This window comes from Centruroides sculpturatus, unplaced genomic scaffold (genome assembly GCF_000671375.1).
Source record: "Centruroides sculpturatus isolate CEXI.00-Female unplaced genomic scaffold, Cexi_2.0 scaffold247, whole genome shotgun sequence".
Taxonomy (NCBI): Eukaryota; Metazoa; Arthropoda; class Arachnida; order Scorpiones; family Buthidae; genus Centruroides; species Centruroides sculpturatus.
Genome location: NW_019384615.1, coordinates 629243 through 642258, shown reverse-complemented (window position 1 = coordinate 642258; position 13016 = coordinate 629243). Strand labels below are relative to the sequence as shown.

The following is a 13016-nucleotide window of genomic DNA, read 5'->3' as shown; positions in this document are numbered from 1 at the left end:
GCTGTGGAATCGGAGTCGAACTCGGAGTCGAAGTCGTAAAGTTTTGGTGTTTCAGCCGAAATCGGACTCGGAGTCGGAGTCGTCAAAAAATTCGCCGATTCCGATTCCTTTTTACGTCCTAATTTGTAAAGATGTGTAAAGACAGTGTAAAGATATACAAGTGGTCATGTGTCATATCTNATGGTAAGGATAAGACATAGGACCTAATAACCCATTACTATCAATATTGTTTCGATAAAATGTAGAAACATGTAGAAAGATTCGTAAAATTTTGCAAGATCTGCCAACATCATAACCTGCATCAAGGGAGAGCTCCCTTTCAAGAAACCGAGGTAGCGGATTATCCGTTCCAAAAAGTGTCCATTGACATAATCGATCCTTTAAATCCCACCCCCGGGGAGAATAGACACATCCTTAACATCATCGACATGTTTACTCGCTTCACTGAGGCTGTTCCTATAAAGGACCAATCTGCAACTTTAGTCTCTAATGTGTTTTTTTTTTTTTGAGACCCTAGTTTGCAGATATGGTAGTCCAGAGAAATCCAGACGGACCACCTTGGGAAAATTCCAGGATTGTTCGATCCGTCCGGATCCCCAAGAGCAGTAGAATGCCGCTTTAACTGCTTGGCTGTCCGGATGTCGGAAAAAAAATATAATAATAAAATAAAATTTGTCTCTACCCTAAAAGTAAGCTTTTTTGTCATTTTATAATAGTACAGTAAAACCCGTTAAGATGTTCTCACCTAAGATGTTAGAATGTGTATGGGGACATGATTTAGTTCAACCGCTTTGATGCTTAATTAAATCTTGTGTTTTATTGAATTTTTTATTCTGAAGTCACGTGATGACATCAGAATTTCTGGGTCACTTTTGGTAACAAGACCGCCCCTGGTCGGAGTCGGAGTCGTAGTCAAAATCAAAGTCGGAGTCGGATGGTAAGCAAAAGTCTGAGTCGAAATCAGAGTTGGAATCGGTACATTTTTACGCGACTCCACAGCCCTGGAAACAAACAAATTAAAAAAGATACGGTTTTAGAGTAAACAAAAATAAACAATTATTTAACTCCTATAAATGTAGTACCCTAAGATTTTATTTGCCCGTTAGAGGTTAAATTGGGTTATAGTTACAGTCTCTGTGTATATTAAAAAACACAACAGTTAAGAAAATTATAAAAAGTTTTCTACATATGTAGGTAGTACGAACCAAGTTTACAACAAATCATATAAGTATACGAAAGCAGCAATAAAAATCAAGCAGAACGTTATGCCGCTAGCGTGACATGTGACATTATCATAATAAATCATATACTAAATATACTTAAAGTTATTTAATTAACATAGTCTCATCTTATCAACATATATAATGTTAATATAATTTCCAATGTTTATCACACAACAAAAATTTTTGACTTCGTGTCTGTCTTCATTTCCGTAATGTTTTCATTTGAAGTTACAGTTTTTTGCGATGTTCTATTTCTTGCACGTTGGACAGAAGACTGCTCAATGGAGATTCGAAAAACACAAAGAAGAACAGAGCAGCAATCAGTGACAAGAACATAACAAAGGAATATATCATCCACTGTAAAAAAAATAAATGTAATCAGTTATGATTAATTTTTGAAAAGTGAAATTGCAAGACCATAAAAAGGCATTTCAATTGATCAACAAAAATTGCAATGTTTTGCTGCTTAATTAATGCTGCTTGGCATAGGTGCAAAAAATTTTGGTATATTCTAAATTATATTGCTGAACTAGTCCCTCAATATAAGCATTAGTCACATCTACTGGGTTGTAGCGGTGGGCTTAGTACCCTGGTCATCACTCGAAGCCATAACTTTGGGAAGTAAACTTGGGAAGTTGAGGATGTGGCGCATTCGCGTAAGTTAAAATAGGGTGCACTGACCCGAGATCTGGATGGCTCCTAGGCAATATAAATGTTGCTGTAATGAACGATCTCATGGGTGACCTGGCAAAAACTTCATGTTAGGTTAGGTTAATTTACAATAAGAATCTTTACATTGATTACAATAAAACAAATAATATTAATAACATAATAATTTATAGTATTAACTATTTTTTACTATACGATAAGTGATCATTGTTAATGAAAAAGTATTAACAATTTATAATAACAATTAAATTTTTTTACTTGTTTGTCGAAACCGTGTCTTCTTGTTTTGTTTGGTTCAATGTCACGACTTGATGAATTTATTGACAGTTGAATTTATTTACGTCAAATATAGAATTGACTACAATTCACTAAATAAGATTGAAACAGAATAAAAAGAAATTGACTTAATATAATCCGTATACAGGAGTAATTATTAAGAAGTCAACAATAAGTTCTAAAACAACAAACAGGCATAAACATGGGATCGGTCATAGGCCCGAAGCTAGCAGAACTTACGGTAGATATAGATCAAGCAATCAAAAAAATTACAGGCATAAAGTTCAATAAACAATATGCGAATAACATAATTATACTATTTGATCAAGAATTAATAAAATTAAAAGAATTAAAAGGAAAAAATAAACAAATTAAACGATGATATTAACTTCAAGGTAAAAAATGAGGCAAACACGGAAATAAATTACCTCGACATTAAAATAACCAGAAAGGCAAAGAAGATTTAATTCGAGCCATACACAAAACCATGCGAGATTAGGAAAGTGCTAAATCACAATTTAAACATTTCACAGTACATAAAAGAAAACATATTTATTATTGAGTATAAAAAATCGAGAGCAGAACAAACTCACTACAGAAGAAAAAACCATTTCAACGAACTGCGAACTAAATTCCTATTAAACGGCTATCCAAAACGAATAACGAATAACTGCGAAAGTAAAATCAACAATAAAAGGCTGGAAAATAAACTAAACAAAGATAAAAACACAGTAAGATACATAACCTTTTTCTACATGCGTAGCTTCTTTGAACAGGTAAATAAAAGTTTCCATAAAATAAATATAACATTAGCTCTAACTTATAACAACTTGCAAAAAAGAATCCGGAAGGCTAAACCTGGCATGAATAGACAACCGGACAAATACAACACTACCGAAGTCGTTTATAAAATACCTTTCACATGCGAACCACCAAAAGTGTACATTGGAAAAACAAAACGAAAATTGGAAACAAGATTAAAAAGAACACATCGCGGATTTGAAATATAATAGAATAAACTCTGTTTTTTTACGAACATTGCACAACTCACAACTGCAAATTAGATAAGAATGAGGTTATAATGGTACACAAAGTAAAAAATTGGTACAAAAGAAATTTTAAGGAAAGCTACGAAATTACTACAGTCAAAAATAATATTAACAAGAACATAAGCATTGAAATTCATAAAAAACTGGCTACAACTATTAAAATAGAATGTTTATACAGTCGAAGGCGAGGCTGTGTGCGGCACTCTGGAAGTGAGACTTTATAATTTACGAGGCATGCGGGTGAGGCCGTCAAGTTGGAAGGGAAGTAGGAAGTACCGAAGGTGCCTGACAGATACGACAGATACAACCTATCTATGTAACAGACTGAAGAGGGGCGATAGCCCGAAACGCGTATCTGTATGGATTAAAAGTGAATAATGAAATTATTTGCCAAATGTTAATAAATTCACCAAGTCGTGACATTGAATTAAACAAAAATTCAATTTTTGTTGGCCATTGACACTTGTGCAGGGCCGTGCGGTAGATTTTCTCTGTATGATGCAAGTCTTCGAAATGCCGTCCCTTAAATCTTTTTTCTTTAAAATAACCTTCGATTGTGATTTCTTTTAAACTGCACAAAATGTACGAATACTGTTTTTATTTTGAAAATATAAACTACTATAAAATATTGATCTCGACTATCAACTACAGCAATCTACTACAGTTTTACTCTTCTAACTTTAACTGTAGCAAATTCGTTAATTAGGAATGTGTAGTTTAGAGTGGCAGCTAATGTAGATTCAATAGAAATGATAGATTTTTAAGTTTTGTTTGGAGTATTGAACTTCTTATGTAGTGTTTTATTAATTTTAATTTGGAGAAACTTCTTTTCCCACTAGCTACAGAGACAGGAAGTGTTAATAAAATTCTCAGAGCTACAACAGTATTCGGATATATATATAAATGGACGTGTGTGTTCCTATATTTCACTTTTCCGTGAAAACTACACATCGCACATGAATGGTGTTTGTATGTGGTAGTAGCCCCAAGTCTCCATTCGTGCACTATGGTGGTTGCGTCTCGATAGCTATGAGGGTGCNCTGCTCTATGTAAACAGAGAGGTCAGGTCTCGTGCTGACGTCACTAACTTGGCATTCCTGGCTAGCATTGTAGAATAGGGATCTGGCTATCCTTGTAGTATATAGTCCTTGGCGTCTACCTATGCATCCAGCTGTAAAGTAAATAAACTGTAGTCGTTCCAATTGTTCGAGTGACCTTTGTGAGTATGGTGCCATCTACACCCTACAGCATTTTATGTTAGAGTGTAGTATTTTTTACAACGAGATAGAGGAATTAAAGAATATACTTAATATACTCTCCTCTCATAATGTTGCATTTGGTGAGGAATGCACCAACTTAGTGCACACTAAGGTAAATTATGGTGAATACAAAGTCATAAAGGGAGTGTTAATACTTAGGATAGTTTAAAAGAATGGTGTACAACCCAGGTTTTATTTTATATTTATTTTATGATGTTACTGTGCATAGATTTATATTGTTTTATGATATACTGATGTATTGTACTGTACAGTACATAGTTTAAGATAAAGTCCCAGGGTTTAATTAACCTGGTCACACTGGTTAAATATATAGTATTATATATTATGGTGAATACAAAGTTTTAAAGGGGGTGTTAATACGTAGGACAGTTTAAATAAATGGTGTATAACCCAGGTTTTTATTTATATTTATTNAGTCAAATAAAACAATTACAGAAATATTAAAATAAATCACTTCGTTAATCACAAAATTGGACGAATATTAAAAGCGAAAACTAAACACGTGCACACCCTGCTCTATGTAAACAGAGAGGTCAGGTCTCGTGCTGACGTCACTAACTTGGCATTCCTGGCTAGCATTGTAGAATAGGGATCTGGCTATCCTTGTAGTATATAGTCCTTGGCGTCTACCTATGCATCCAGCTGTAAAGTAAATAAACTGTAGTCGTTCCAATTGTTCGAGTGACCTTTGTGAGTATGGTGCCATCTACACCCTACAGCATTTTATGTTAGAGTGTAGTATTTTTTACAACGAGATAGAGGAATTAAAGAATATACTTAATATACTCTCCTCTCATAATGTTGCATTTGGTGAGGAATGCACCAACTTAGTGCACACTAAGGTAAATTATGGTGAATACAAAGTCATAAAGGGAGTGTTAATACTTAGGATAGTTTAAAAGAATGGTGTACAACCCAGGTTTTATTTTATATTTATTTTATGATGTTACTGTGCATAGATTTATATTGTTTTATGATATACTGATGTATTGTACTGTACAGTACATAGTTTAAGATAAAGTCCCAGGGTTTAATTAACCTGGTCACACTGGTTAAATATATAGTATTATATAGTATAGTAGTTATATATAGTATATATAATATTAAATATATAGGTTTTATTTATATATGGTTTTAATATAATTGTAAGGATTATATATTATATAAGTTTCAAGTTTTATATATATAGTTTAACTGTATATAGGTTTTTAACATAGGTTCTGTAGGGTTTTATGGTGTCTTCTCCTGCTCAGAGAAGGCACAGTAAGAGCAGCAGTGACGTCCATAAACGTCGTGCTGCAATTTTAAAGTATTATATACAGCACACTGTGCTCAGTATTGAGAGGTGTATAAAATACATCTGGTATGTGAATAGCACAAATCTACAGGTTGATGTTTATGACAATGGTTCATAATGTCTAGTAGAAAGTGGTATTGCACGTAAGTCGGTGGGACTTGCTTGTATGCTCATGCAGATACGGTAATGGGTGGTGGTGGGACCACCGGGGACGAAATACTGAACTGGAAAACAAAAATCTGCTCTGGTGAGAACTGTTGATATACTGTATGAAACTAAGAAGTCTTTCCACAGCTCCTGGAACAATTGCAGCAAATCACAAAAACGAATTCAGATTGGGTAACAGTAAGTAAAATTGCAGAAATTTTATCAGGAACTCTCACAACTACATCTGACTATATATATTTTCAAAATACAATCGGTGCAATGAAGCATGCAGCAATCACATCGTGCAGTGTTTACAGTTAGTTTCTCTCATTTAAACAGCAATGCAGAGACAAGTGATCATTTCTACATACTATTGTTTTGACGGAAATGTGAACTTCTCCTCACAACCAGAAGACGCCTAAAAATATATAAAAAGCCATTCAAACACGTGAGCAGCACATTTTTCATCGATTGTGACTTCTCGTAAGGGTGACCGCAACAATGCTGAACTTCTTGTTGAAAAACAGCATCACACTAATTTGAAAAAAAATACCTGTAGTCTGTCGCAAAAACGATTTCGAAATACTTGTAATAAAATATAAGAACGTTGTTTTATCTATTTCTTTTCTTAGTTTTAAAATTATACAATATGCCGAAAATTCTACGGATAAATATGGATATATCAAATAATTGCTGCTTTCAGTATTAGAGTTTACTGATTTGTCTATTTTTAACTTTCAAGTGCCACACATATTGTTTGTCTGTGTTTACCCATTGTTTACCCTTATACAAATTTTTATGCCTATGTGTCCTAGCCCTAAGAATGACTAAAATTAACACGGAAATCAAAGTGCACCTCCCACATTTTTAAAGTCAGATATGCAAATGTACTCCAGAACATGAAAATTTTCAACTTTACCATATTAAACTGTAAAAGACCTGTAGCCTTTCTCATACTGCCAACACAATACACGATAATTAGACCGTGAAGCAGATATATCCAAACATTCAGACTGTTTAACACCACAAAAATACGAAGAGATAACAAACGATTGACGGTTCCTGAAAATAAACAAAAAATTTAAAATTTTTATAACGTGACGATTAAACTTTAATAAAAACGTAAATGTATACAAAATACTGTTTACGGTAAAGTGACTATTTAATCTTTTCCGAGTAGAAAATAAATAAAAACTTTTAAACAAATACGGATTATTTCGGAAAATAAAAAAGAATCGAATTATCTTAGTCACAACAAAAAAAATTAGCTGAACTACGTACAACTTTTAGAGTATTAATTTTAATTAACTACAAATATCCAGTATAACTGTATCGGTAAAGTAAGTGAACTTTTTCATGTAATATAATATACATTGGAGACAATATAAATATTTTACGATATGAAACAAATAATTATCTAAACAACTTTAATTAATTCAGTTACCGTATTTATTTTCCCAAATATAGTACATAGGCTATGTATGATTTAGCAAATTGTATTTTACTTCAGCTAAAGCTTAAAACTAAGTTCACAAACGCAATTAAAAATATTATAAATGTTAATATAAATTGTTAATATAATTTACAGTAGATTAAACGAAAAACAAAAAAAACGCCGTATATATATTTATTCCTATCTATATTTAGATGAAAAAAATTGACCGTAAACACTAGATAATAAGAACTTTCTTACCACCGTGTCCTGTCACACAAGCCACTGTCAACCAAGCTAATCCTACAGTCCAAGCAAATGGAGCAATGCACTGAAAGGCAATGATTATATTTTCGTTTGCCAAAATATTTTTCTTGTAACTATGCGCTCCAAAAATTGATAATGTCATTAACACAATGCATCCGGTCCAACAAAGTAAAAGGGTAATCTACAAATTTAAACGGGAAATTTTTAATAAACGGTCTACATAGAAAGTTTAATTTTAGTTTCGGTCATATTACTTCCTGTAAATTAAGAATAAAATGTTTAGAAATAACAAAAAAGTCTGAAATGAAAATATTGATTGTTAGTAACATCACGAGTAACATTTTTCGTTTTTGATACTAAATTAACTTCTGAAGTATAATTTTTTACTGTTTTTATAATTTTCAATATATTTATTTTGTTTGTTCAAAATAAAAAAATAATTTTTAACGATACAATAGTTTTCGTTAGGCTTAACATTGACGAAAATTCGACGTGAAGCGACACGCAACGGAGAAAAATTTCAACACGGGATAAATTAATATATTTTTTGTACATAATTAGTTATCCGAACAACCCCAGACCCCAATTGATTCGGATAAACGTCGCTCTACTGTATAGAAAATTGCTTGTCCTGACTGATTGAATGACTCACTGACTGATTCATCATCGCCCAGAGCAAACCGCTTAAGCTTAAGAGGTGAAATTTGGTAGACAGTTAGGGTACCTCATGGATACGCACACTAAAAAGGAATGTTTCGAAATTCCTCCATGGGATGGGAGGGAGAGCATTAAGACTTAACCGGAAAAACAGCTTCTACTGTACTATTTTACATGCGATTTTTGTTACGTTTAGTCTTTATTAAGTACTTAAGTGTATTAAATTAATAACATTTCACACATTGTTATAAATATTTTTATCTACTTTGATTTTAAAAATGTTCGAACTGTTTTAAATTCGAATTTGTTATTGCATATTGGTTCGATTATAGAACGATTGTAAACGTTCCAGAAAATTGATCAAATTGAAAATAGTTCGTTTGATTCTCGGCAATTCTCATTATTCTCGGCGGTAGGTGTTATATAACAATTACTATGGTTGTTGAAATACTGAATATAAATGGGGTTTGCTTGCAAAACCTTCGCGGGCGAAGTCGCGGGTAACACCTAGTCCTCGTATAAAACTGTAGTTATGATTCGGACAAGAGTCGTGTTATGTGAAACGTTTTATACGAAACTATAACTGAAAGAAATATGCTTATTAAATTAAAGGAATAAATAATTTATTTTATAACAGTCACAATAAAAAGTGTTGTGTTGTGCTTAATTAATATTAATTTTAGTTTGACCTGTGCGTTTTTTTACAAAGTAATGCCATCCTCTGAACTTGTTCAGTCGAATACAAAAATTTTTTTTCTTCAGAATTTGTGTTGCAATGCCGAATAGTTCGAGTACCGAGACATTGCAGTATTTCGTTCGTTAGTTTTACGAAAGTTTATTTACCTATGATTTAAAAAATGTCAAATGATAATTTCCTAAAAATGTTTAAATAAAGTTAACTATATACAAAGATTAATCCATAAAATCAAAATACAATGTCGGACTTAGTATCTAAAATCTAAAAGCAAGGAAAATAATCCTGGTTATAAGAAAGCAAAAAGGAATCGTATTATTAATTTTTATTAAAGCAAACTTGAGAAAAGGCACAAAATAAATTCAAAATGCGTAAGCAAATTTCAGACAATATGCGAACTCACTTGAGTAAAAAATATCGAATAACGGAGTTTGCACTTAAAATTGTCAAATTTTGTCCGGAAAATTTCCAAAATTTTCAAACTCTGTAAGAGCGAAATCGGTTGAATAAATTATGTGTTGTCGGAGTAAAATCTGAAATGGAATAGAGTCGAATTTGAGCACACTGGTGTGTTTGCAAAACTGTACTTTTTCAGACTCAGAACCAAAGAAATAAAGAAAACAACTTAAGAAAATGTTCTGTGGATATTTGTGTGGGAGTATTCGTGTGTATTGGCATCTGTTTCGTTTAATATCTCAGAATAGAGTAAATATTAAAAAAAAAAACAAAATTTGCCATAATAACTTGTAGGGGAGACCGGGGCAACTTCGGCATGCGGGGCAAGTTTGTCAAGCGCTTTCTTTTAAAAACAAATTAAAAAAAGACTTTGGTTATAGGTTACGCAGTTGAGTTTTATTGGTGGCTTGTTGAGTGTAGTGTTTTTATTGTNATATTATATAAGTTTCAAGTTTTATATATATAGTTTAACTGTATATAGGTTTTTAACATAGGTTCTGTAGGGTTTTATGGTGTCTTCTCCTGCTCAGAGAAGGCACAGTAAGAGCAGCAGTGACGTCCATAAACGTCGTGCTGCAATTTTAAAGTATTATATACAGCACACTGTGCTCAGTATTGAGAGGTGTATAAAATACATCTGGTATGTGAATAGCACAAATCTACAGGTTGATGTTTATGACAATGGTTCATAATGTCTAGTAGAAAGTGGTATTGCACGTAAGTCGGTGGGACTTGCTTGTATGCTCATGCAGATACGGTAATGGGTGGTGGTGGGACCACCGGGGACGAAATACTGAACTGGAAAACAAAAATCTGCTCTGGTGAGAACTGTTGATATACTGTATGAAACTAAGAAGTCTTTCCACAGCTCCTGGAACAATTGCAGCAAATCACAAAAACGAATTCAGATTGGGTAACAGTAAGTAAAATTGCAGAAATTTTATCAGGAACTCTCACAACTACATCTGACTATATATATTTTCAAAATACAATCGGTGCAATGAAGCATGCAGCAATCACATCGTGCAGTGTTTACAGTTAGTTTCTCTCATTTAAACAGCAATGCAGAGACAAGTGATCATTTCTACAAACTATTGTTTTGACGGAAATGTGAACTTCTCCTCACAACCAGAAGACGCCTAAAAATATATAAAAAGCCATTCAAACACGTGAGCAGCACATTTTTCATCGATTGTGACTTCTCGTAAGGGTGACCGCAACAATGCTGAACTTCTTGTTGAAAAACAGCATCACACTAATTTGAAAAAAAATACCTGTAGTCTGTCGCAAAAACGATTTCGAAATACTTGTAATAAAATATAAGAACGTTGTTTTATCTATTTCTTTTCTTAGTTTTAAAATTATACAATATGCCGAAAATTCTACGGATAAATATGGATATATCAAATAATTGCTGCTTTCAGTATTAGAGTTTACTGATTTGTCTATTTTTAACTTTCAAGTGCCACACATATTGTTTGTCTGTGTTTACCCATTGTTTACCCTTATACAAATTTTTATGCCTATGTGTCCTAGCCCTAAGAATGACTAAAATTAACACGGAAATCAAAGTGCACCTCCCACATTTTTAAAGTCAGATATGCAAATGTACTCCAGAACATGAAAATTTTCAACTTTACCATATTAAACTGTAAAAGACCTGTAGCCTTTCTCATACTGCCAACACAATACACGATAATTAGACCGTGAAGCAGATATATCCAAACATTCAGACTGTTTAACACCACAAAAATACGAAGAGATAACAAACGATTGACGGTTCCTGAAAATAAACAAAAAATTTAAAATTTTTATAACGTGACGATTAAACTTTAATAAAAACGTAAATGTATACAAAATACTGTTTACGGTAAAGTGACTATTTAATCTTTTCCGAGTAGAAAATAAATAAAAACTTTTAAACAAATACGGATTATTTCGGAAAATAAAAAAGAATCGAATTATCTTAGTCACAACAAAAAAAATTAGCTGAACTACGTACAACTTTTAGAGTATTAATTTTAATTAACTACAAATATCCAGTATAACTGTATCGGTAAAGTAAGTGAACTTTTTCATGTAATATAATATACATTGGAGACAATATAAATATTTTACGATATGAAACAAATAATTATCTAAACAACTTTAATTAATTCAGTTACCGTATTTATTTTCCCAAATATAGTACATAGGCTATGTATGATTTAGCAAATTGTATTTTACTTCAGCTAAAGCTTAAAACTAAGTTCACAAACGCAATTAAAAATATTATAAATGTTAATATAAATTGTTAATATAATTTACAGTAGATTAAACGAAAAACAAAAAAAACGCCGTATATATATTTATTCCTATCTATATTTAGATGAAAAAAATTGACCGTAAACACTAGATAATAAGAACTTTCTTACCACCGTGTCCTGTCACACAAGCCACTGTCAACCAAGCTAATCCTACGGTCCAAGCAAATGGAGCAATGCACTGAAAGGCGATGATTATATTTTCGTTTGCCAAAATATTTTTCTTGTAACTATGCGCTCCAAAAATTGATAATGTCATTAACACAATGCATCCGGTCCAACAAAGTAAAAGGGTAATCTACAAATTTAAACGGGAAATTTTTAATAAACGGTCTACATAGAAAGTTTAATTTTAGTTTCGGTCATATTACTTCCTGTAAATTAAGAATAAAATGTTTAGAAATAACAAAAAAGTCTGAAATGAAAATATTGATTGTTAGTAACATCACGAGTAACATTTTTCGTTTTTGATACTAAATTAACTTCTGAAGTATAATTTTTTACTGTTTTTATAATTTTCAATATATTTATTTTGTTTGTACAAAATAAAAAAATAATTTTTAACGATACAATAGTTTTCGTTAGGCTTAACATTGACGAAAATTCGACGTGAAGCGACACGCAACGGAGAAAAATTTCAACACGGGATAAATTAATATATTTTTTGTACATAATTAGTTATCCGAACAACCCCAGACCCCAATTGATTCGGATAAACGTCGCTCTACTGTATAGAAAATTGCTTGTCCTGACTGATTGAATGACTCACTGACTGATTCATCATCGCCCAGAGCAAACCGCTTAAGCTTAAGAGGTGAAATTTGGTAGACAGTTAGGGTACCTCATGGATACGCACACTAAAAAGGAATGTTTCGAAATTCCTCCATGGGATGGGAGGGAGAGCATTAAGACTTAACCGGAAAAACAGCTTCTACTGTACTATTTTACATGCGATTTTTGTTACGTTTAGTCTTTATTAAGTACTTAAGTGTATTAAATTAATAACATTTCACACATTGTTATAAATATTTTTATCTACTTTGATTTTAAAAATGTTCGAACTGTTTTAAATTCGAATTTGTTATTGCATATTGGTTCGATTATAGAACGATTGTAAACGTTCCAGAAAATTGATCAAATTGAAAATAGTTCGTTTGATTCTCGGCAATTCTCATTATTCTCGGCGGTAGGTGTTATATAACAATTACTATGGTTGTTGAAATACTGAATATAAATGGGGTTTGCTTGCAAAATCTCCGCTGACGA

At 32.3% G+C, this 13016-nt stretch overlaps 1 protein-coding gene across 1 annotated transcript in view; it reads right to left on the bottom strand.

The window, feature by feature from the left end:
• Window positions 1–1024: 1024 nt before the first annotated feature.
• Window positions 1025–13016, bottom strand: part of LOC111625350 (nose resistant to fluoxetine protein 6-like) — a 45701-nt gene continuing 33709 nt past the window's right edge. The window contains exons 7-9 of the mRNA XM_023368489.1: window positions 11862–12048; window positions 11088–11230; window positions 1025–1580 (exon numbers count right to left, since the gene is read on the bottom strand). Of these exons, the coding sequence (XP_023224257.1) occupies window positions 1452–1580; window positions 11088–11230; window positions 11862–12048 (459 nt within the window). The 3' untranslated portion in view covers window positions 1025–1451. The remainder of the gene's footprint in view (window positions 1581–11087; window positions 11231–11861; window positions 12049–13016) is intronic.